We start from the raw sequence: 27,466 nt of genomic DNA on the forward strand, positions 1-27,466 counted from the left end.
AAATTTATTTGGTAAGTTATAGTAAACTTACCGGAGCTATGATAGTTTATAATAAATATTTTTAATTTCGTTTGTTTCATTGTGTATTAATTTTGGACCAATGACGGTCGAAATTTTGTGGCGGGTGGAGACGCTGGGGTCGGTCAAACCGGTGGAACTGATGTTAATAATTTTTTTTTTTTTTTTTGAGAAAATTATCATTTATTTTTAATCGGTTTCATATGTTTCACATATATATAGACTAAAATAATATAACAACACTTTATTTAACCTTTATTATTTAATTATATTCTATTTTTTTTTAAATATTGAAGGGTCGGTGGATGCCGTTGGAGACGATTTTGTGATGCCCTGTACAAATTTGAATCTTAAAATGTGTAAAAAAAGGATAAATCAATTAGAAAATTCATTATTTTCTTCATGGATCAACTTAAGGAATATAACTTTTGCTGTTACTGAAGTAGAACTATATTAACATTTGACTTTTATTTAAATAATTCAATGTTTAATAATAAAACGCAGAATAACACACAAAAGTGCAGTCAAGTATAAATAGCAAAGAAGAAGAAATTTTTTGTTTTTTTTTATCAAACGTTTTTTTTATTCAATTCCACTACAATATACAATAGAAAAATAGAAAAATAGAAAAATATCTAACGAAGAAAATGTTTAAAATAGCAATAGAAATTGTATTTATTAGTGCACATTGCTAAAAATATTAACTTTTTTGTTTAAACATCCTGTGGGGACAGGTCAAATTTTGACGTTTTCAGCCTTAAAAACAACTTTTCACGAAAAATTATAATGTTAAATACAAAAGTAACTATTGGTTTTTGTTTGTAGTCACAGAAATTACCTTTTTGCATTGGAATCGAAATATTATGTGAACATTATTTGTGATTTTTCTTTCACAACATGAACAAAAGCAAGTTGTGCTCTACGCGGAGAATCACCCATATATTTATTCAAAATTTCTGTTATAGAAAAAAAGGGAAAAAGGAATTTTCCAGTTTTTGAGTTTCCATCCGTAGAAAAATATCTAACGAAGAAAATGTTTTTTATTTTATGTCTCTATCTCTTGTAGAAATCTCTGAATCAATCCCCCCATGAAAAAATGAACATTTTTTGAAAATGTTGTACATCGCCGCCATCTTGGACTACAAGTAAAATAGTATATTGTGCACCAAGTACGGAAAGAACCTGTTTTCCGACGAGTGCGAAGTTTGCTGCTCCGAGCGAAGCGAGGGCAGCAATTTGCACGAAGTCGGAAAATGTTCTTTCGTACGTGGTGCACACAGTACTTTGTGCAACACCTATTTAAAGGAAAAGGCCAATTAGTTTTTAATAAAATATATTTATTTTTTCTCCTTAGAAAAGAATTTCTTTTACAATATTATGCTCTTCAGATTTGTAAGATTTATTTGTAACATTTACTAAATTTTTAACATTTTTTAAAATTTTAAATTTAAATTTTTGAATAAAAATTTAAAAAAATTTTTTTTTAATTTTAATTAAATTTTAAAGTTTAGACATTTTTAACATTTTTAAGACTTGAAGAAGCATTGATTTTAATTAATTAGTTTAATCTTTATGTGTGTGAATGTGAATATTAACGTTTGAACAATTTGAAAAATTAAAATTTATATCTTTTCCGGAAGAAATCTGTTTAACAGCATTGAGCTCTTCAGAGACATTTGTGAGACTATTCGAATTGTTGTTTATAAGAGAATGGTCTACTGAATTGTCATACAGAAATTGAGGTTCTTGGTTTTGAGAATTTATACCAGAACTCCCCGGTAAATTAATTTCTGATGATATTTTATTCATAGTCTTCTGTTTTTGACCAAGAGAATCAGCGATGTAACCTTCCACAATCGCAGGCGATTTCCATGCGCCATGGCGCTTTATATCTGTCATACTGGCACCTATAAATAGCAAATAAAGATGTATCAATATTATTAAAAATTATTATTATATTCATTGTTGTTCTATTATATTTTTATTTTACCTGAATTTGCCAATAAAGTTGCCGAAGTTCGGCGAAAGCAATGTCCCGTATAGGATTCAGTTTGTGGAAGGTTAAGAAATTTAGCAATTTCTTGAGGCATTTTCGCAAACGAATTTCTACCAATTGGCTGAACAGTACATTTTTCCTTACGATATGTAAGGAAAAAACGATCAGTTTTTGTTTTTGATGGTCGGAGAGCAGTGTATTTATTGACTATTTGTAAATGCTCTTTGCCAATAACAAAAGACCTTGAAACATCTGTTTTAGTTTCTGGTATTTTGACCAAGAGTAAGTCACCCTGTTTTTCCAAATGTTCCAAAGATACATTAGTCAATTCTTCTAATCGACAGGCACCAAAAACACCAAAAATCATTGCAACCTGTAATAATTATTTGAGATTATGTAACAATTATATTTTAATGATTTGAATACTTTAAAAAATAAAACTTAAATCTGATTTATATTTACCTTAGTTACTAAAACTTTCTCGTCTGGAGCTTCTAACAAAAACTGTTTCACTTGATCAGACGTCAAAATACTCGATTTTTTTGGCTTAAAGCCTTTGGAATTTGATTTTAAAAAAACGAGAAGACTAGAAAATTCACTAATTTTTACATTGTGTTTAATGCTTAATGTGCTTTTTAGCATTGAGTATATGGACCATAACGTCGATGGTTTTTTAGTTTCTTGTAAGTATTTCATATAAGCTAGAAATACATTTTCCGAAAAGTTTTTAAGCTTATTTTTGGAATGCCAAACCATGAAATTATTATACGCCACTTCGTATTTTTCACGCGACTTCTTAGGCAATAAATTTAATTTTGCTTGTGCTGCCACCGCAGCAATTTCCGGAGGAGTTAAATAATCAGTTATTTCTTCTTCGTTAATTTCTAATTCCATTATCAGTAATCAATTATTAACCATTAACACTCGAAGAGATAACAAAATTTGTAAACAAATCTAACTGTCACTAGCGAGCACAAGTCAAAGTTCTAAAACCTTCCGTTTTGTGTTAAAAGATGGCGCCAGCATACGCAGTGTTTTTTTCTACTGTAATAAGTATTTTAAACATAGAAAACGTATACTGCAATAAATTACAGTAGTATACTCATGTATATAACATAGAAAAGAGCATTAATTCTGGTTAATATCCTTTTAAGTACTTTGCTGCACATGTGCGGAAAAGTACAATTTTGCGCCTACTTTACAGGCATGTAAAATGATACTTTCTATATAGGTGTTGCACAAAAAAATTTTTTCTTCATATTCTTAAATAAGTTATTTATAACATGTAAACAAAAAGCCTTCTTTTCCCCATTTTGAACTAGAATGTCCCCTTAAGGAGTCAAGACCGTTTAAAAGTGAAAAAAAAAATTGGAAATAAAAATTTTTAAACGTACTACCATGTTGAGAAATAATTTGATTTTTTGAACGTCAAGGTTTTCAAAAAGTGACTATAAAAAATTTCATGTATGTCACGGTGGGCCTGAAGCAACTTTAGGTTGCATGAAAATGACGAAAAAAAGGAAACGCCACTGTTTTCAGGGTTGATCATTTATCAAGAAAATGCTACGACCGAAATCCTAGCTGATCCTTTTTGGAAATTATCAACATTTTTTATTTTTAAATCGAGTAATAAGCATTTTTTCAGTTTTAATGGAAGAAATAAGTTTTTTTACCAAACAAAATTAAATTTACAGTGAAACAAATTTTTTGAAAAAAAATGTGAATATATTTGGAAATCCTTATGTCAGATTTTACACGGAAAAAATAAGTCAGCAAAACTTTTGTAAACTAGTATTTCACTTTTGGACGGAGCACAAATTTTTAAACGTTTCATACACTTTTTAGTAATGAAGCATAAACTTTACCGAAAAAGTGAAACAGAGTCAAGAAATTATTTACAAACTGTATAGAAAGATCAGTTTGTTAATCTACATTGAACAGTTTTTAATAATATTGTTTAAAGATTGTCGAGAATTTCTATAAAAAGTTTTACAACATTGTAATAATTGAGGTTCGAAAGTTTGAAACATAAAAGAGAGTAGTTAAGACAGCAGTCAACGAAAGAATCGTAGACTTTTTCTGAAATTCCGAACATGCGCAGTTCGTAGCTTGGTCAGTGTTGATCAGTGAAATTAACTTCTTCGTTCGCGTGGCTCTCGATAGCCGCGGCGGTTAGTTGCTAAGACAAAATGCGTTATATATCTTGGTTAGGTAGGTTCGAATCCCGCGGAAGCGAATTCCGAATTTTAATGTCGATAAAATTGTGTATAGTGCGTATATAAGACATTAATAATTGTGTTTCAAGTGATGTACAAATTAAGTAAAAAATACCCCTGAATGTGAAATTTTTTTTAATTTTTCTAAATTTTTTGTGAGTTTACAAGTGTTTGGTTGACTGTCGTCGAATTTTTATGCATATAAGTGTTACGAAATCTTTGGTGCACGTACTTAAGTTCTAGCTGAGAGTTTATGAAAATTTGATAAACTGATTCCGAAACATCAGAGCACATTGAGCATCGGCTCGTATACACAGTTCACATTTTTATAATTAGTTTTGTTTTCTTAATAAACTGTGTCTATACTTTTTAAACAACTTTCGTTCCCGTCCAAAAGTGAAATACTAGTTTATGAAAGTTTTGCTGACTTATTTTTTCCGTGTAGGTATTAATGATTGCCTTAAGCATTCAAAATTTTAGGATAATCCGTCAAAACGTTTCTAAGATAATTTGTACACAATATTTTGTGACACACACACACACACACATTTGCTTAGAACTTTAAATATATTAATTCTAGATGAGAATAAGTCCATATCTCGGTCCATATAAACTGCTTTTGGTAAATTGAAAATCGTCACGAATGCAAAGCTTCCTCTTGAGGAAGAAAAATTATAAAAATTTTATCTAAATTTTGAGGTTTTTCCAATTTTGCAATTATTTTAATTGTTATTTAATAAATATTACTATAGTTTTAATGAAATTGGCTAAAAACCAAAATTTTATAATAAACTGAAAATAAATTACAATAATAAAATTTTCTTTTCTTACAGTGCCTATAATTTTGAGGTTATGTTTGTTTTGTGACCTATCATCTTTGACCCAAAATACTTTGAAGTACTTGACCTGTAGGCTTTTTGACCTATGACCTTTTAACCTTGGAGTGCTTCACATGCAGGTCTTGTAGATATTTTAACTTATGACCTTTAATTTTGTGGTTATTTTTGACCTATTACCTTCAATTTTGAGGTTATGTTTCACATATGGCTTTTAATTCTAAAGTTATTTTTAAGACCTATATTTCTCAGACCTATATTGTACTTACGTCAGCTGAATTACGTCAGCTTTCAATTGGTAGCTTCAAAATTGCAATAACTTTATTCGTTTGTGAAATATTTCATTTTTTATTAACATTAATTAATTAATATCTCGAAAATAACAAAAAAAGGACATCTCAATATTTTTTGTGGTAAATATACACATTTTTAACTTAAAAAAAAAATGAATAAAAAAGAAGACCAAACTTTAAAAAAAGTAAAAAAAAATTTTGATTTTCAAAAAATATGTCAAATTTTGAATTTTTTAAAAAAATTTTTGGCACTATTCGAAAGAGCAGGAAAAAACCTTCCGAAAACATACAGGTCCAATTTTCTATATATATCTATATAGGAAAGAGTGACAAACAGTGGGACAGTTTAAACAGTAGGACACTTTAATTTTCTGAAAAACTACTTAAAGAAACTCGATCAAAATTTAAATGTAAACCATGTTTATGACAACACACTATCTTCAAAAATTTTAGCCACATTGATTCATTATTTACAAAGAAAATTAAAAAAAACTGTTTTTGACGTTCCAGAGTAAATTTTTTCTTGAAATACAATGTTGATTTTTATATAGATAGGACAGTTTAAAAAAAAAATGTGATATAGTTACTTCCTTTACTCATGTTTTTAAGTATAATATCCAATAATTTAAAATATTTTAAAATTTCACGAACAATTTTTATTTAAATAATTTCTTGCGATTGCTCAATTTAAACAGTGGGACATTAAACAATGGGACAGGCAAAAATTTAAGTTTATGAAACGTGGATTTTGGCAACACTAATTATAAGTTGTGTCAGCTATACGCATGCGCATTTATACTTACACAGCGACTAAAAATGGGATTTTTTATGCTAAAAAACAATAAAAAATTCAAAATTTATAATTATTACAATTATTGTTAGGCACCATTTAAAAAGTAACACTTGATATGAGAACAACTATTCAAATTTTGCTCCATATTGTTTTTAGGTTATGACCAAATTATGACGTATGATCAGCAGTACTGAAAACATGAAAAAAAATAATAACAATTTTTTATATGAAACTTGACATCGTATTATAAAAATGTAAAATATTATTAAATTATGAGTGTTTTGCAACATTTGTTAACGTTATTTAATGCAAAATATATATATTTACAAAGTTTGAAGGAAAATATTATTATTGAAATAATTATTCGGTACTTAATAATAGGTGTCCCACTGTTTAACACAAACCTTCAAAACAAGAAAAATGTATCAAGTTTGAAAAACTTCAAATTTTTTTATTTAATCACAATATAATCTTAATAGAACATTTGCATTGTGTAGAAAAGAGTTCAAACTTTATGCTAATACCAAAAAGTGTTCAAAAATATATAAATTTGACATATTAATAATTATGTCTTTGAAAAAAAGTGTCCCACTGTTTGTCACTCTCCCATATATATTATCTTTCTATATTATAAAAAGATTTCGCCGCAGCCGCCGCTGTTTCAGAAATTTTGACAAGGATGGGTCCTTCCATGTCAAGTGTTCCCAACCCATGTTTTTGACAAGGTTAGGTAAGGGTGAGCGAACTCATGTTTTTGACATGGATAGTACAATAGTTGGTTACACTTAATATGGAATGACCCATATGAATATAGCTGCAAGTCCGCCCCTCCCTTCTCCCCCTCCCTCGCAAAAAATGAACTAAATTTTAAGGTTATGTTCGTTTCAAGACTATGAATAGGGCCGCTAGTCCTGCCCCTCCCTTACCCTCTCTCCGTACTTCCCACCAAAAATAACCTAAATTTTGAGGTTATGTTCGTTTCAAAACTGAATAGGGCCGAAATTCCTCCCCTCTCTCCGTATTTTTCGCCAAATGTAACCTAAAATTTGAGGTTATGTTTGTTTCAAGAATCTGAATAGAACAGAAAGTCCCTTCGCTTTATTAGAATTCTTAATTTAATGTGATTAATGTCTTCTTTTCTTCTTCTGACCACATTTCGAACATTTGTCATTAAATTCAGTGCAATTTTCAGAAAGCCAAACTTCATAATCATTGCACTGAATCCAGACTTCGATAAGAAATGTCTGTCTGTCTCACCAACACAAGTCTACAAGTTATTTTTTTGAGATATCAGAGTAGTTTCCAATTTATTTTTGTGTCCTGAACATGATCCCGGGTTCCAAAATTGCGTATCACGTCAGGATTTTGAGTAAAGTAGGGGTAAAGTCTCCAAAAACCGTGTTTTTGAGGGTTCTCAGTATTTTTATTCTCCTTAACCTGACGTGATAGATACTTCTATATAGGCTTAAATTAAATCTCGCATCTTACACTTTAAGACTCATATGCGCAAGATAAAAAAAATTTGAAATTTTTGAAAAAAATCCGGCAGCCCCCTGCTGGGGCGGCCACATTCTCGTCACGCGCTTCGCGCGTAGGGGTGCGCAAAGCTGTGAGCCCACTTCGCGGTCTGATATTGATGCGCGCTCCGCTTGTCTGTTAAAATTGAAAAACCCTATATCATTAATTACTTTTTAACTACCCTGTATAATTAAAAAATACCTCAATTAAATTTAAAAATTATATTAATTGTACTACAAGAAAGAAGAACTAATAGTCTTTATAAACGTGAGTTAAATTATATTAGGGTCAGTTGGAGTAAATGGGGACAAAATCGCTATTTTTCACAAATTACGTTAGTTTCTTCCTTTAAAAAGCGGGAAAATATCCAAATCAAATTAAACATGATTTGGAAATTTTAGCGAATAAAATTAATAATTATTATTCAATTTGAAATCTAAGAGTAAATCATAGCAAATTCGAGACCATCTTGATCAGGAAAACAGTACGATTTTTATGAAAAGCTAAAAAGACCGGAATCAAGGACTTTGAAATATTAATGCATTATCCTGAAACAAGAGAACCCTTCTTACTTAATAATAAAGACTCATTTAAGTACCTTGGAATGAACATCGACTGTAGAGTATTGTGTCCTCCCCACATTGACATACAACTCGACAAAGCAAAAAACAGATTCAAATCGTTAGGAAAACTTTTTTATTATTCATTAATTTCAAATACTATCAGAATTATTGCCTATCTATTATTAATAAGACCTCTTGTCGCATATGCAGCGCCTGCCTGGTGGAATGTCGGTGCGGCTCATATGGAAAAGCTAAGATCTTTCGAAAGATCGTGTTTAAGAACATGTCTCAGATTATAGAGATACGAGGAATCTCAGTTTCAAAAACATATCTCAAAACAAAAAATTATATAATTCTGCAAATATACCAAGAATCGACAATTTTATTATCGGTATTAATAGGGACTATTTTCAAAATTTAAATGAAATAAATAATAAAGAAATTCAAAAAATTTCAAATATAGATCTAACATTTACTAATATTAATGCAACAACTGGCTATGTACAACGTCAATCATTCATCCATTTTGATCGTCTTGGCTTAATTCAAAATAGTGAAAATATTCCGATTATTTATCATGTTAGTAGACATAAATTAAATAAAAGAGTCCCTCTTGATACTGATGACTATTCTCGATTGAAATATTCAACTGCCATCCCTAATAGAGATCACTGCTGCTCAGCGAGAGTAAAAAATAAATATTGGTGGCTAGTAGATACTGCGAAAGGGATAAGTGAGCTAAAGACAAGATTAGATAGAAACGTTCGATATAGGCGTCGAATTAACAGATAATAATATCTTGTTTCCAATTACTACCGACATAACTCAGTTAAGTCGTCAAGCGCTTCACGTAGTTGTAAATTATTTTTGTATTATTATACATGTGTAAATTATTACACAAAGTGAATTTTTACAAATACTTTTGTTTTATCTTATACCAAAATGTTATTTTATTGTTATCTGTTTGTTATTTTTGTATTTATTTATTAATTAATTGTATAATTATACACCGATATTGCTTTTTTTTCATAACCAAAGATTTTTATTACCAATGCACAAAAATATTATGTGGCCTCTCACCATTATAATTTTTATAAGGCGGCCTGTATGCAATACATAAAGAAAAAACCACAAAAATTGTGTTAATGAGTGTCAGTAACGGAGTTCCTGTTCTCAGCAGGCATGTCGCTAAAAGTTTATTAAACAATATTGTAAGAGTAGTTTTTGTTTGAAATCTATAATCATGTATATTTAAAGTGGTATCAATAAACAAATTAAAAAAAGTGTATAAGGTCTTTAGCTAGAGTGCGTCGAACCCGGGTTCAATCCCCGGTCACTCCAAGTTTATTTTCAAATATTTCACCAGATTGCTAGAAATCGAAAAACAAGCATGACGACAATGACAAATAAAAAAAATAAATATATCAAAAAATATTTTCATTTTCATTTTTTGTGACATCCTTTGTAGGATCCTACGTAGGAAACTATATGAATTCCGATAGGAAGACATAATGAATCCTATATGAAAACTCCTATAGGATTTCCCTTGTGGGAATCTACATAGGTTCCTTTAAATAATTCTATAAGAATTTGCATGAAATCCTTGTAGGGACCTATGTAGGATTTTCCAGTAGGGCCCTACATATTTTTCACTAGATTTAATTGTTTTATTTATTTTTTTATTGTTTAAAAAAGACAAGACTAATTATCAATCATCAAAACAAATACTGCTTTTGAGGTTACCTTAAAAAAATAATTACAGCTACACTCGCGCTATACACGACAAAACACAGAACTTTGTTGTTGATAAAACCACACTTGATAAAACCGGAAGTTCGTTTTTGAGATTGCTTTTTTTATACTTTTCACTTTTAAATCCGTTTACACCGTTTACACTTATAGCATTGGAAGAGTCCTGATTACATAACCTGATGTTAATAATAAAATTTATTTGTGTTAATTCACATTTATTTTATATAAATCGTATAAATGAAGTACACTTGAACGTGGACAGTCGGGGTATAAGTTTTGTAGTATGAGAAATCGGTTAAATGGAAATTCTATCAAATAATAATTCGAACAAATGAAAATTCATATAAAATAAAATTCTAACTAATAAAAATTCATTCATACAAGTTCAGTTGTTATAAATGTACATTTTCTTGTACAAATATTTTCAGAAGGGTTTCTAAGAGTGTGAATTCTTAGCAGAGTTTAAATTTACTAAAAATTACATTTTAACAAATCTTCGGCTAAATTCAATAACTTTTATTTTTTAACTATACCCACAGGAACGGCACAAACAATATCTAAGGTATGGAGAATTCCATTCATGGAATTACTAACAAGGAACACTAGGTAGGGCCCCCCTCCGATTTCGTTCATATTAATATATGTTGTAGTACTCGAAAAACTAATTTACATGTATATTTTTTTTATCGGCAATGATGAACGTTTAATGAGTAAAAACCACCCCTAAAGTTTTTACCGAAATATAGAAATTTCACAATATAAAGAAAAATTCAATAAAAAAATTTTTTTTGCTCAATAATAATTTAGCACGAAAAATTGAATTAAACAGTAGCATTTTCACCACCAACTCCCATAAATTTATGGGTAAACACACCCAAAAATGAACTTTTCGTTCAAAATTATATAATTCCTCGCTTTATATTTTATTTTTCTGTGCAAAATAATTAGATATAAGAGTTGTAAAATATTAACAAATGTAAAAGAAAATTTTGTCTAGGGGGTAGATAGGGATAAACAACTCTTAAAGTATATTATTTCAAATAAAAGACTTTATCAGAAAAAAATTTATTTCTTCTGCTAAAATCATCTACATAATAAGAGGGATACTTTCTTTTCATTTTTAAAATATTTTCAAGACTGGAATTTTATTTCCCGGGGGTAACTACCTCTAAAAATTATTTTTCCGTTAAAATAATACTGTTTCACGATTTTAACTGCATTTTTACATGCAAATTAAGAACGTTTGAAAAACACCTAAAAATAAATAGCCTTTAAATAAAAGCCTTTATCAGAAAAAAATTTATTTCTTTTGCAGAATTCATCTACAAAATAAGACAGATACTTTCTTTTCATTTGAAATTTTTTTTTAATTTTTATGGGTAGTTACCCCCTAAAAATAAAGTTTCAGATTTGAAAATATTTTCAAAATGAAAAGAAAGTATCTCTTTTATTTTGTAGATGAATTTTGCAGAAGAAATAAATTTTTTTCTAATATAGTCTTTTTTTGAAATAATATGTTTTTAAGGGTTGTTTACCACCCTATTATATAGTTAATCCAACCTACACGGAAAAACTTTGTTCAAGAATCATTCCTAAATTTGTTCAGGAACTGAGGATATGAGAAAAATTCTGCAAAATTTACAGAAAAATACAAAAATCATTCAAGAAAATACTTGTATTTTTATTATGACATTGGAAGACTTCTTCACGGAAAGACTTTGTGCATCACTTTCTGTCAAACTTGCCAAGAGATTTTAGTAAACTCGCGACCAAACTCGGAAAAAATGGAAAACTATCATTTTATATAAATTTTTTCAACAAAAAATGTTTTCTTTTTTATCAAAATTTAGTAGTCACGCTAAGAAATATTCGTTAACGCTGTAAGAAAAATTAAGATTAAGAAAAAATGAATATCAAAAGTATATTCTTTATATTTGTAAGAACGACATTTTCATTGCGTCGTGTTTACAATTTAGTAGTCTCACGATGAAAAAAGCACGCATACAAACAAGCGAAGCTTGTCCGTGTAGCGTCAGCAGTTGAATAGTTCCGGCATAGATAGAAAAATGTCTACACAACGAACACTTTTAATAATCCTGTTTGCATAAAAAATTAATTCTGACATTTCCTAAAATTGACCTTATTAATAATATTAAATAATTTATTTTTTGAAATTTTTTTATTGCACTTGAAATAAGTTTAAACATAATGAAAATTTTCTCGTAAGTGGAAATGAAATGGTGAGATTAATATATATGAAAAATAAACTGCCCTCTTGATATCGTTGATATGAATTGTATTTGCGTTGCGTCGGTTAAAGCGAGCGTTTACCCTATCTGTATTTTAGACGATTTTAGGTTAAGATGTGATCTCTCGTTTATAGGTAAATTGGATTTCTACATTACTTATTATCAATTGTCGATATATATACATACGTATATATGGAGTTTCAGATGGCAACTTTAGTAGTCACGCTATTAAAAGCTATGTATATGTTTTTTTAGTGAAACTTCAGATTTTATTTTTTGATCGACTGACTATTAAATTTTAAAATTCTCAACAATCAATTATTGTACATCAGTAACTTTTTTCTGATTTTAATAGTCAGACTACGAATTATTAATATCTTTCCTTTTTTTCCGAGTTTGGTAAAAAGTTTACTAAAATCTCGTGGCGAGTTTAACACAAAGTGATGCACAAAGTCTTTCCGTGTTGTTAATGCCGCGATCGGAATATCTCAGTCACTGGGTGTTGAAAGTTTCTTGAACTGTTTTAGAAGACACAGTACAGTAACCAAGCACTAGGCAGGGATTGGTTGCGTCAAATATGTTTCCAATGCATAATACCATAAGCTGCTAAGGTAGCTGAGAGATGTAAAGCGCAGTTTTTGGACTCTCGAGGACGTGAGATCGAGTCCTCCCAGAGTAAATTTTTTTTCTCGCAAACGTAAATATTTATTCTAAAACAAGTTCAAGACTTTCTGTAGTGAGTTTAGGAAGTTGTCTTGAATTTCTCTACAATTCTTATAGAAATACTGCTTAGAATTTTTTAAAGAAAATATAAATAAGATTTCTTAAATTATTCTCATATCCTCAGTTCCTGAACAAATTTGGGAATGATTCTTGCACAAAGTTTTTCCGTGTATTATATAGATGATTTTTGCAGAAGAAATAAATTTTTTTCTGATAAAGTCTTTTATTTCAAATAATATACTTTAAAAGTTGTTTACCCCTATCTACCCCCTAGACAAAACTTTTTTTACATTTGTTAATATTTTACAACTCTTATATTTAATTATTTTGCACTGAAAAATATAATATAAAGTGAGGAATTAATTAATTAATTTTTTTATTTACTCTCCCTGCATAGCAGAGTTCGAGGATCCAATTACATTGTTCTTAAATCTAATTACACTAAACTTAAAACTAATACAAAAATCTTAAGACTATCGCAAGAACGCAAAAATTCCCCTCTCCCTTTCCATTGCCTGGGCTACCGTTTCCTGTTTTTTAGCCCATTTTGGCTTTCTCGAGAATTCCCCTTACAAGTAAAACAAAATCTAGCTTTTTTAAGCCCACCCGATATCTAATTTCCCTGAACAATCTTCCTTCTCTCATCCAAATCTTCCATCCATGTCACACCTTGTCCGCTTTCATCCAAAATCCAACTAATTATTTCACCCATTCCCCAATTATCCTTCCAAACATTTATTCCTCTTCCACACCTTTCCAGCACATGTCCCCAATCTTCCACCTCGTACCCACATACCCTGCACATTTTCTCCTCATTCCTTAACCAATATCTACACGCATTCACTCCTTCACCCATTCTGAATCTAACCATCCTACTCCACTTTGACTCCTTTCCTTTGCCATCAAGATATTTTGGCACCCTAACCCGCTTCACCAACTTGTACCATATGTTGTACTTCGACCTTAATATCTTTTGCCATCTTTCTACCTTATCCATCTTTTTCCAATTTCCCTCCAAACCATAAAAACCCCTACCTTCCCTTCTCGCCTCCTTTAAAACCACTCCTCTCTCGACCTCACATTTTGACATTTCTTTTTCCCCCCTTTCCACTACCATTTCTCTGCATCGTTGAGTCCACTGATTCCCCCTTCCCTGCCTTAACTTCTCCTCAAAACCCCACGCCTTCCTCCTTTGCCTTACCAACATTTTTTCCCTACCCAGCTCCTCCCTAAGCATATACCCCGGACAACTTCTACTCACTCCCATCGTCCATCTCATAAACCTTTCACTCATGCTCTCCACTCTCTTTCTTTCCTTCCATCCCCAAATTTCCACACCGTAACATATTACCGACCACACGAGCACATCAAACAACCACATCCTTCTTCTCCAGTCATTCTTAAACCTCCTTTTTCCAATTCCCCATAGCTGCCCCAAAATCTTACCCGCTTTTTCCAACCTTCTACTCACATGCAATTCCTGACTCCCATTCGATTTAAACCATTAATCCAAATAGCAAAACTCATCCACCCCTTCCACACTTTTTCCATTCAACTTCCATACTTCTTCCTTACCTCCTTTCTTATTTCTAAATCTTAAAACCTTTGTTTTCTCTACATTCACCCACAGATCCTTACCCAACACATACTTTTCAAACTCTCTCATCATCAGTCTCATCCCACTCTCACACTCTGCCAGCAACACAATATCATCCGCATATGCTAACGAGTAAATCCTACTTTTTCCCAGTACCACCCCCCCCATTACCTCTTCCTCTCAGCTTCTCCTCCAGGTCTGCCATCAGTAAACTAAAATGCAATGGACTCAACGGGCAGCCTTGCATTAATCCTCTTCCCATCCAAAAAATGGCCCCGAATCTATCCCCCACCCTAACCCTTGTCCTCGCGTCCTCGTATATCTCTTTAATCCGCTCAATGAGATCCCTGTCTATCTCTCTTTCCTTCAATGCGTTCCATAACACCCCCCTGTTAACTGACGGAAACGGTGCCTTGAAGTCGACAAACAACGTCACCAGCTTCCCCCTCTTCTGCCCCAACTTTTTCCCCACTAAATAATTTAAGGAGTAAATGTGATCTAAGGTACCCATCCCCCTTCTAAACCCCGCCTGGTTTTGTGGAATTCCACCCACTCTATCCACACACTCCTCCACCCTTCGCCTCAAAATCTCCGCGTACACCTTATACCCCACCGGCATTAAAGTTATTCCTCTATACTCTTCCACTCTTTTACCTTCCCCTTTTTTAACTAGCGGCACAATCACTCCCGTTTTCCACCCCTCTGGCCACCCTTCCCCCTTCTACACCTTGTTAATAATCCCCCACATCTCCTTCCTTATTACCCTACCCCCATACTTTAAACATTCCGCTTCCATGCCATCTAAACCAGCTGCCTTATTCATTTTCAGCCTTTTAATTGCTCTGTTTACCTCTTCCTGACTTATTCCTCCAATCCCTTCTTCCTCTATCAGTACTCTTTTTTCCCCCACAACTCTTCCATCTACCCCACCGCTAAGTTCCTTAAAATATCTGGTCCATTCCTTCATTCCTATGCTTCTATCTACCCCACCTTTTCTGCAACCTTTCCTCCACATTTTAATGCTAACTCTCATTTCCTCCTTACTTCTTTCACACTCATTATCCCACCATCCCCTCTTTGCTCTATTCTTTCCTCCTTCCTTTGACATCTTATCCTTGACTTTTTCTAGGAAACCAACCATCCTTTCCACTCTTTCATCCACCCCGTACTCTTCCCTTGCTCCTGTCCACTCCTCCTGTACTCTTCTTTCGAATTCTCGTAGCTTATCATCCGTCCACATTCCCATTTTTTCCTTCTTATCTTTCCTATCCTTCCCCGCCTCTTCTCTTATTTCAACCCTCCCTTTTAATTGTGCTATTACCGGAAAGTGCTCCGATCCTAATTCCTTGCCAACCCTCATCGAATTCAGCTTCCTTCTCACTTTTTCCTCTGACAAAACATAGTCTATAACAGTATCCCCCCTTCCCATGAATGTGAACTCTCCGTCCTCATCCCCTTTTATTTTACCGTTACAGATTGACCAACCTTCTCCTTCTAAAATTTCTAACAACTTACATCCCTCCCCATCTACTTCTTTATGCTTGGACTCTCTTTCATATATATTTGTCTCCTCGTTCCATTGCCCTCCTCCCAACATTCCAGTCCAAGCATTTAAATCCCCCCATGGGAGAACCAACCTTTCCTTTCCCCTATCCATCCACTCCTCCAGTACGCTCCATCCTCCTTCTTCTCCTCTTCTTCTATACAATCCTACAATGTCCAATTCCTTCCGTTCCAACCTAATAGTCCTTACCATACATCCGTCCTTTTCCATATATTTCACTTTCTTCCCCTTTCTTAATCCCCTTTTGACCCCTGTAATTATTCCTCCTGCACTTCTCCCCCTTGCCACCTCTTTTCATGCCCCCTGTATCCTCCATCGATAACCCTTTGGTAATTTTCCCTTCACTCTCCCCCATTCTTTTTGCTCCATCCATGTCTCCAACAAGAAGACAACTTCCCAATGTCTTCCAGAAACCCTCATCCTTATTTTTCCAACCCCCTATATTCCAAAAAGCCACCCTTATTCCTTGTGATCCTTCTCTTGTTCCATTCTTTCCCCCCCAAACCCCATTCTCCCCCCCACTGCATCTTCTCCCCCTATTCCACTTTCAGCACTCCATTGAACTCCATCTATCCACAAACAGTCTCTTGCCATAGACACTCTTTCCCCTTCCTTCTTTCCTTCCATGCTTTCTCCCTCAACCACCAATCCCTTCTTCTCTCTGCCCAGATTTTGTCCTCTATTCTTTCCTCCCTTCCTCTCAACTTCTTTTTCAACTCCATTAGCTCCCTCCTTTCCTCTTCGCTACCTAATTCTACTAACCAAATTTTCGGCTTCTCCCTACTTTCCCCTCCCACCCCTTTCACTCCCTTAATGTTCACTTTTGCCCCTATTTCCACCATAAGCTCATTGACTTTTTCCTTCCCTTCTTCCCTCCCCACCTTTAAACCTCTAATTGTAATCCAACATTTCCTTTTCTCCTTTTCCAACCGTTTTACTATTCTGGACAGGTCTGCCACATGCCTCTCCAACTCCTCCGTTTGACCCTCTTCTGTCCCCTGCCTACTCCCAGTTGCCTCTTCTCTTATCTCCAATTGCCCAATTCTCTTCTCCAGCATCGACATCTCCACACTTCTCTTTCTCTCTGCTCTCTCCAGTATGGTTTCAACCATCACCACTTTTTTCATTAAATCTTCTTTCTCTCCTCTCCATCTTTCTTCCCAATTTGCCCACATATTTTTTATCTTCCTCACCTCTCCTCTAATCATATCCATTTTTTTCTTCCTCTTCTCCTCTCGCTTTCTTCCCTGGCCACTTTAATTTCCCTTCCCAAATTTTCAATTCTCTCATTAGTCTCCTCACTCATTTTCATCACTGCTCTCGCCATCTCCCTCATTCCTGCCAGTACATCACCATAATCTTTCAACTTTTCCTCTCTCTCGTTATTCTCCCCCTCATTACTCTCCTCGTCCTGATCATTTTCCCCCCTAGCCTTCTTTCTATCCCTCACCTGCTTTTGCCACAACCCTACATCTTTCCTTGTTATCTTGGCAAAACTTGCCACTCCCTTCGGTCTACTTCTTCTTCTAGCACTAAATAACGCGTAGTCCGGCAATGAAGACGTTGACAACTTTCTCAAAACCTTAGGGGTACTAAAAACCTCCTCTTCTTTTTCACTATCCGTCCCTGGATGTTCCGTCTCACTTCTCCCAATGACTTATTTCCTCCTGACTACCAGTATTCTCGTGCCCTCTGTCACCAGCATTCTCCTGACGTCTAGCGCCTTTTATCGGCGACCTCTCTACTAGCGCCATGATAACCCGCCTTCACTCAAAACTCCTTACTATCTCTACCTCTGTCACTCACTCTCTCGCTCTCCAGGCTCCCAACCTAACCTTCCAAAACCTCACACACCTTTACTCACTTTTTACAGCCACACTATTACACTTCACACGACTTTTTTATCACACTCATACACACAAAACCACTCACTACACAATTCACCGATTTATACTACCCTACCCTCAAAAAATACGGGAAAAAACTTTGTCAAAAGACCAAGAAACACAGAAACGTCCGTATTAAACCGTAACCGAAAACGGAAGCCAAGTGAGGAATTATATAGTTTTGAACGAAAAGTTCATTTTTGGGGGTGTTTACCTCTAAATTTATTGAGGTTGGTGGTGAAAATGCTACTGTTTAATTCAATTTTTCGTGCTAAATTATTATTGAGGAAAAAAATTTTTTTTATTGAATTTTTCTTTATATTGTGAAATTTCTATATTTCCGTAAAAACTTTAGCGGTGGCACGGTGAGCCTTAACCAGACTCAACTGAAAAGTCTTTGCTCAGTGAAAATTTTTTTTTCTCGTGAAAGTATATAGAAAATACAAACTTTTCCCAAAAAAATCAAAATAATCTATGGAGCCGTTTTTGAGAACAGTCCGATTAAATATTTTCACCTGTAACGTCCTGCGTTATTTTAATAGATTTTATGTTCTTTTCCCTTTTAATTTTTTCTTGTAAATTTTGTATGGAAAACATCTGTTTTATCTAAACTATGTCTCATATTTTTTTTGTGTAAATTGTTTGTCTCTCTTTTAAAAAACCGATAACGGGACAAAGTATTTTCAGTAGTCTTCACTCGTGGGATGCACTTTGAAATTTGGAAAATTAAATATAGATAAGAATATAGCTATTAAATCTTTTTAGAAACTCTAAAGTACATCCTTGCAGCTGTTGACTGCTGGGGTCTTTTTCATATCTTATCACTTTCCCACGAAAGTCCAAGAGTCTCTACCATCGAATTACATCTGTTAGTCATAAAACTATAAAAAATATTAGGATACAAAGTCTGTTATATTTCTATTTTTCTAAATAATATCTCACACGTTGATTTAGAAAATTTTAAATAATTTTAAATAATTCTTAAAAATATTCTTTTAAATTTTTAATTAAGTTTTAATATTAATGTTTGGAATATCAAATTAATTTATTATTAATAATTATATATTCAAATTACTAAAAAAATAAAATTAATTAAATCTTAATTAACAATTTAAATTAATATTGAAATTTTAAACATTATTATAAAAATAATTAACCATTTACACTATAAGTAACATTAAATTTTACATGTTTCTTTCTTTTTATGTAACTATTGTCATTTAATTATATATAATTAATTTTACTTAATTATCTTTTATATTCATATATGTATAAAAAAGGTATGTGTGTGTGTAATTGAATGAGTAAATTTTTAATACTGTATAATTAAATATTCATAAAAAACATGTATTTCATAAATAATTTTAAGAATTTTTGTACTTTTGAAAATTCGTTTAAAAAGTGAATTTTGGCTCCATCTTTTAAAAATAGTGTAAACTATAGTTCCCCACTTTTTCGAAACACCCTAATCTTAAAGATACGCCCACGCAAAGTCATCCCTTGCAAGGCTGGGCCTGAAAGATCCAATGACATCTTTCTTTTAGATAAGTTTTTCATGAAAAACCCAATCACTGATCTTTTCAACCTCCCACTCTATAAAATATTCATCTCCAAATTTCCACCCAACTAAAAAATTTAAGTAGGGATAATAATATAAAAACTGAAGATTTGAATTAAAAACTCAGTTCAATTTCTAAATTCAAAAGTCAAAATCTCTCATTCAAAATTAGTCAGTCAACATTTCTCAATTTACATTTCTCAGTCAAAATTCTTAATTCTTATCTCAGTGCATTTTTCTAAGTTCAATTTATTCCATTCTTAATTACGAAGTCACGACCACAAATTCACATTTAAACAAATTTTCAACGATTTTCAACATTTATAAATAAAATCTAAAAAAGTAAGTACTTTTATTGTATAATTAATTACTTTTCTCTTCTTTTCTATGTCTATTCTCTTTTTCCCTGATAGTATTGGTACAATTTAAGTTGGACCCATACTATCAACATCATTTGTTTGATAGGACCTTTTCCAAATTTTGCCGATTCAATTTTAGTTGTATCGACAAAATTTAATCCATATAATTCCAATTTCCTTATTTTTCCAAAAGAAGATTCAAACTCAAAACTATCCCCAAGTTAGAGGACAATGCGTTCCTGGCTTGAAAACAATTAACTTAATTTCTTTGCTTTGTGCATCTTAGGATGTAACACACCATTAAAAATATATTTCTTTGAATGAAAACAGCGAAAAGAAGTTTATTATTGTAATACAGTATCAGAGGTGGATCCAGAAGGGGCATATATACATGCACCCCACCAATAATCATAGTGGGTAGTTTTGGGGTTAAAACCTCCTCACCCCGTGAAATTTTTAATTTTTTTGAGAAATTTAAGCAAACATAAAATCTTTTCTCAGACTTCTTTTTTGCCTACGCCCCTAAAAAAGCAAATGAACTTATAATAATTATCAATTATAATATAATTGATAGTTACAATAATACCTATCAAGGTCTCGATGCCTCTGCGGTTAGTGCGTTCGGTTAGGATTTTTCAAAATATGCGAGTTGTGCGTTGAATTGCGTTTAAGGTAGAGAAAAAAATCATGTATGTGGAATCTACATAATATAAAATCTAATACTAAGTTAAACTTAATAAATCCAATAAATTTATTTTATTTTTATTTTTTTTTAAATTTAATGATGGAATCGAATATTGGATCGAGGTTGAATTTCAGTATCGGACCAATGTCGGATTCCAATTGTGTAACGGTGTAGGAAAACAGTATCGGTCCGATCTTACATTTCAACATCCTTTCGATACGGAAACAGTACCAAATATCAGTATCGATACGACATTGGTATGTCGAAATCCGACATCGGTCCGATACTGATCCGGTATCAGAACCCTCCTTAGGTTCATATTGTATGCGAGTGTGAATGAAGAAAATATTAAAAATGTACTAAGATCATGTGTTTACGCATGCACTGTATAAAGTATTAAAGGAATTTTAACTGTTTGAAAGAGGGAACGATTATTACCCAGTTTTAATGTGTCACTTTTCCTTAAACAAATGATTTACCATATAAAAAATGTCAATATTCCTTGGTTTGGTAAAAAAATATTCCCATCTTCTAGATAATTGCAATTTTAAACATGGTAAGCTTACATTCTGCAATGAGAATTTTCTCATCTGCTGTAATTTCTCAGTCATTAGTTATTTTGCTACATTGAAAGTGGGTACTATTATTACCTACATTGAAATTGTCAAAATCATCGGAGATTTGACAATTATTTAAAATGTGAAAGTTACAAAATTTTATGTTTCTCATTTTAGATTCTGTATTTTTGCCGCATTATAAGAATTGCTATTACCAACAATTTTGTAGATTGAAATCTCTATCAGTTATAGTGAAAAAAAATTTAAGAAAATTCCGTTATGACTTTTTACAGAGAGATGAAAATCGTTTAAACGTGAATTTATTATGCTTTTGCAAGATAAAAGAGATGTTTCCATTAACGAAAACACTAAAATTTCAGTCCTACAATATTTTCTTAATTCTTAATCTCAAAAAAATTTTATCCCTTAAATGTTCACCATTGCCGATAAATAAATATACGTGTAAATTAGTTTTTCGAGTACTACAACATATATCAAGATGAACGAAATCGGAGGGGGACACCTACCTAGTGTTTTTTCTTTCTATATATGAAAAATATTGGTTGCACCGCTCCTGTGCACACATAAATTTTATCCCATATATATTGTGTATATAATTTTCTCTATTGATTTAGGAATACGTGATTAGGACACAAAGAGGTCCGCTTCCTGAAAGATCCTGGAGAGTTTGTAGACGTTACAATGACTTCGTACAACTCAATGGGGCTTTATCGGCTTCTGGCCTCAACTTATCTTTGCCCCCTAAGAGGATTATCGGTAACATGGAACCAGATTTCGTAGCTCGACGTCAAACAGCTCTACAGGTTAATTTACTTTACATAAAAATTATGTTCAAATATCAGAGATAAAAATTAAAATTCGAAAACCCGTAATTTTTAGAGGATTCAAAATTACACAATAAAGTTTTCGGGTGAACTGACGTATTTATATGTGAGGCATTCTCTGAAAAAAGCTACCTCTTAAAAAAAGAGTTCTGGGATTGCACATTAGGGCATTTTCCTAAAATGGTGGCCAAAATTAAAATTTCTGCATGTAGTTAAAAATCTTTTTTTATAGGTTATTGGTTATATATATATATGTAATAGAAACCTGGCTTTATTTTGATGAAGCAATTGATTTTTTATATTAGCGTTTAAACCCAGTGGGCACACTTGTTCCTAATACGTCCTGAGGAAGTCTTTTTGCGGACTTCGATTAAAGACGTCTTTAATTTCACCTCGTATGGTATATCTTAACAACGTGAATAAAATGTCTGAGGTACCTCCAAAAAAGGTTTTATGTCTGTTCATAAAGGTGTCTTTATCATGTCTAAAAGACGTCTTTTTCAGATTTTGGAAATAGAAAATTTTTCATAAATATAACTTTTATATTTTATGTTCTAAGTTCAACGTAAACATTGAAACTGTTAAAGATAAATGTTACAGAAATTTCTTAAGTTGGATTCATTTAATTGACAAACAAGTTCGTAAACTTTGTGAAGGATTTTATCTGTCTCCGATGGCTCAGACGTTGGAACCCAACGTATCGCGAGTTCGATCCCAGGTCCGGGAGGATTTTTCCATTCCTGCTTTCTGTATAAGCGTGTACAAATAAAACAAAAATCAAAATAAAGTCAGAATTTAAGTAAGATAATAATTAATGTGTTTTAACTCAAAAAATATTCTGAAGAAAAAAAAATTTCAAAGTCTAAAAGACGTCCTTTCCGAATATCTTTTAGACGTCCTTTTCGGATGTCTTTTAGACGTCTTTCGGCCAGACATAGAACGTCTTAAAGAAGTCCATTGTATGTCTTTATGATATTCTCGAGACATTATCATCAAAGTCCCAGGATGTCCGCGGACAAAAAAAGACGTCTTCAAGACGTATTTTACACGTCCCCGTGCCCACTGGAAAGCTATACGAAACGTATTAATGCTTAAACATATGTTTATGAGACTTATTTTAAAGAGTAAGTTGTAAAATAAGTATTATTAATTAAAAATATAAAATATACGGAAAATATCGTTGACATCTAATCTCAGTAGTAAGTATTTTATGTTAAATATGATTTATGTTAAAGTTTTTTGCTATTTTGAATGAAATTTGAATTTTGGCCACCTTTTTGGAAAAATACCCCATAGTAGATTGGCCTAACAGTTTGGTAAATTGATATCCTATATGAAAGTAACAAAATCTCAAAATATAAACTTATTTTTTAGAAAATTATTAAAAGCAAGGGGATTCAAATTTTTAGTTTTGCGTAAAACTGTTATATGGTTATATAACTTCTACAAAACTTCATGAATTTTAATTTGTCAATATGGTTTTTGGACTCGCATGACCAAACCCCAAAGGGTATATGGGGTTAATCATGCAAAAAGTGCCCCCGCAACTAATTAATTCAAATTGGCACCACACAGGAAAAAAAAGTCTTACTCCAAGCATAGTCTAATTTTATATTTTGATTAGAAAGTAGTTGATAACTAATACCAATCACAAATAATGGTTTAAAAATAAGCCGTTAAGGTCTTAATGAAAAACGAGATATTAATATGACAAATACTTAGTTCTATTAGATTCAAAACAAGCCTTTGTGGTCTTGGACTCAATTCAAAATTTTATGCGTTAGAAATGAGACGTTAAAAGTCTTCAATCATGCCCATGAGGTCTAGATACTAGTGAGTTGTAACTAGACGTACAACGAAAGTGCCCGAGTGTAAAGTGTCATAGACGCCTTTCCAAAAATGTGACGCGTCTATAGTTAATCGGAACTAAAAGAATTAATTCAAAAGACTCACATCTTCATTCCTGTATAAAAAATTTAAAAACTATGTTTATAAAACATTTTCATATCATGAATTGTTTGTGTCCTATAAATTCAGCTTTAATTGTTATGAGTCTGAAAATAATGTTATATATACAACATAATTTTATTACAATTTTCTCACAAATATATAAATTATATACAAAAATAAATTGGTCTCTTTATGTATTATATATAAAGTATGATTTATATCAATAAAATGTTGTTCGATGTTTCAAAACTTGTGTAAAATTTCAATAATATGGTGTTGACAGGTTTCATAAAAGTTTAGGTTATGTTAGCTAATTTTAATACCGCGCAGTGGCTTGATTTAAGCCCAGGTTCGGGCTTGTGGCTACTTTCTATTTCAAAAGGCAGCTTATTGTTAGCCCCTACAGTAGGCTTAAAGTAAGACTTATGCTATGAGCGAGTTAGAAACTATATTCGGTCTAGTTTGTGTCTCATATTGAAAGTAGCTTCTTTTCGGGTTTGAAACAAAACTTATTTTTTCCTGTGCATATATTGGTACCCCCATGAACAAAAAATTCTTCAAGTATGAACCCTCAATACGCATTTTTGAGGAGTTATGGAGGGGAAAAGAAAAATCAAAAAACCTATTTATCTCGAAAACTACATAACCGATTTTAATGAGCTTTGGATATGTTATAAATAAATATAAAGCAATTCTAAAAAAAATATCAAATTTTTTTTTCAAAAAAAGTAAAAAGAAATCAATTTTGAAATTTTCAAAATTTTTTTTGGAGGTGATTTTTTGAAGTGACCACTTTATTTTTTTTAAACATATACCTTATAATGTCATCTTTCACATATATTTTTTGCAGATTTTTAAAATGTAGTTTTTGAGCAATTAAGCAAATATTTTCCCGGATTCATTGTAAAATATCAACAATGTCATTTAATTTCTATTACATATTAAAATAAATTTATTAATTATTTATTTATAACAGCAGAAGCTTGAAAAAAAATAAAATTTCTGTTGCCAGAGATCGAGAAGTCATTTCCCGTTGTTTTTGATGTGCTGAATCCGAATCTGGCAACGAAAACCTCCCATCACGTCAGGATTTTGAGAAAAATGGGGGTAAATGTCCCAAAAATCACGTTTTTTGCAGTCTTTGAAGATTTTTACCGGGTAAATCCGACGTGATAGAGACTTGTCGTAGGAGTCAATTTAAAGCTTGAACTCTGTACTTTACGACGATATAGCGGTATGGACAACAACAAAATAAATTAGCTGTCAAAAATGGTTTTTTTAAGTTGGTAATCATGAAAGTTGACTCACACTGTTCGTAAATATAACTATTTAAAGAAATACTTGGATTCGTTTGGAATTTGTTACTCGGGGCACGGAAAAAATATTTCGTCAATCATTAAGAGACTAGTGTGTCACTTTGAGACGGGACACATTTCCGTAGAATTTTAGTTAACTTTTCTTGAATAACTTAAAAACATCGTTGAAATATTGAAAACAAGTCATAGAATTTTTAGAATTCAGTTTGTTACCAGTTATTTTTGATTTAATGTTAAACTATTAGGAATAGATGTTTGAAAGGTACTTAATATTTATTAAATGTCATTTAAATTTTCAAATACTTTTAACTGAATTCTTTAAAAGTATAGAATTTATCGAATACCATACGATTGTGTGCAACTTTAGTAAACGTTTACGAATCATTAGTGAAAAGTATGTGAAACGTTAGTTGACTGTGGCAGACGAACTGCACAGAGATGCGACCTCGAAAACCCCCGGGTGACAAATTCCAAACGAATCCAAGTATTTCTTAAAATAGATATTTATATGAGAGATTCTTTTTCAATCGCCCCAGCCCAAAAAGTCAATGTTCTGGGATTGGCATCATACTTTGGTAAATTGTTGTCCTATATGATAGTAATAAATCCCTAAAATATAAACTAATTAAAAAAATATTTGTAGAAAGTAGAGGGGGTTGAAGTTTTGACGTTAAGGGTAACATTGTCATTTTCAAATCCGTTTAACTATGACAAAAGTTAATGGATTTTAATTTATCTATAATGAATTTTATTGCATTTTTCACGTACTTTTCAAAAATGTATACAAAATTTAAAAAAAAAAATTTTTGACCCCTTTTTTGCTTCCTCGTGGAGGAAGCTTTGTAGTCCTTTCGTTTATAAAACTTTTCAAAGTGGCGGAAACAAATTTTTTTCTTTATAGAAACATGTTATATGAGATCCTGATCAATTGTCCGGATGTATGTATGTATGTGTGTGTGTATGTGTGTGTGTGTGTGGATCCCTTTTTTGTTTAGAAGATAACTTTAACAGGTTTTAATGGATTTAGATAAAATTTGGTAGGCTCATTTATCATATTAATATCTCAAATCTGACCAAAGGATTTTTAAAAATACCTCCAAAAAAAATTTTTATCGTCTTTTTTCCAAAAATTTTTTTTTAATCGAAAAAATTTTTAAATAGAAAAATTTATGATTATATATAATAAAATCGTATGCCTTACGTTAAGACGAATCTATCGATATATATATAAAGTATACATTTGAGGTAAATTTAAAGAATTAATGAAAGTTAAAAAATCAAAATCACATTTTGGCTATAAAATTTTGTGATTTTTTAAATTGAAGTTTATATACGAAATAATTGTATTCCTTACGTCAAGACGAATCGATCGATATATATAAAGTATACATTTGAGGTAAATTTAAAGAATTAATGAAGGTTAAAAAATCAAAATCACATTTTGGCAATAAAATTTTGCTTTTTCCACGAGGAAGCAAATTTTTTTGCTGATGCCAATCCCAGAACATTGACTTTTTGGGCTGGGGCGATTGAAAAAGAATCTCTCATATATACAAACAGTGTGAGTCAATTTTTATGATTGTCAACTTAAAAAAACCATTTTTGACAGCTTAATTTCTTTTGTTTTTGTCGTAAATACAGGGTTCAAGCTTTAATTTGACCTCATGACAAGTCTCTATCACATCGGATTTACCCGGTAGAAATTTTCAAAAACCACCAAAAACGTGATTTTTGGGACATTTTCATACTTGCAGAATTTTTTGTTCACCAATATCTGGTGCCAATTTGAATTAATTAGCTGCTTTTTGCATACTTAACTCTGTATACTCTTTCATTTGACGTAAAACTAACCCTTAACTGGCACAATTCCGCGTTCGAACGTAAATGGCACAATGGGTCTGCTGGATCCGACGTATTCAAACGTGTATTGTACAGCCGGTATTGAATATTTTTGCACTAAAATTAAATCTGAGGTAACATGTGGTGTGTTCTTTATAATTTATAATAATACAGGTCTACAACACTGAAAGAAATTTTTCGTTATTACTGCCATAATTCTTGTTGCTTCTGTCATAACGTATAAATGAATTAACATGGAACTGTTACTGCCATACAGTTCGGGTAATCCAACCAAACGAATAGTACTTCCAAAGAGCAAGATGTCTGAATCAGACTTCACATGGCTAATATAA

The 27,466-nt window shown here is 31.9% G+C and overlaps 1 protein-coding gene across 6 annotated transcripts in view; it reads left to right on the forward strand.

Annotated features, from left to right (window-relative positions):
- Nucleotides 1–27,466, forward strand: part of LOC127290857 (PX domain-containing protein kinase-like protein) — a 96,752-nt gene that overhangs the window by 5,254 nt on the left and 64,032 nt on the right. For 5 of the 6 annotated variants that reach the window (XM_051319659.1, XM_051319661.1, XM_051319662.1 and 2 more), the window contains exon 2: nt 21,799–21,987. The exons of the other annotated variant lie outside the window; for it this stretch is intronic. In XM_051319659.1, coding sequence (XP_051175616.1) covers nt 21,799–21,987 — 189 coding nt within the window. The remainder of the gene's footprint in view (nt 1–21,798; nt 21,988–27,466) is intronic. 6 annotated transcript variants of the gene reach the window in all.

The sequence above is a fragment of the Leptopilina boulardi genome, unplaced genomic scaffold (assembly GCF_019393585.1).
Source record: "Leptopilina boulardi isolate dan_hultmark-lab unplaced genomic scaffold, ZJU_Lbou_2.1 LbouV2_90, whole genome shotgun sequence".
NCBI lineage: Eukaryota > Metazoa > Arthropoda > Insecta > Hymenoptera > Figitidae > Leptopilina > Leptopilina boulardi.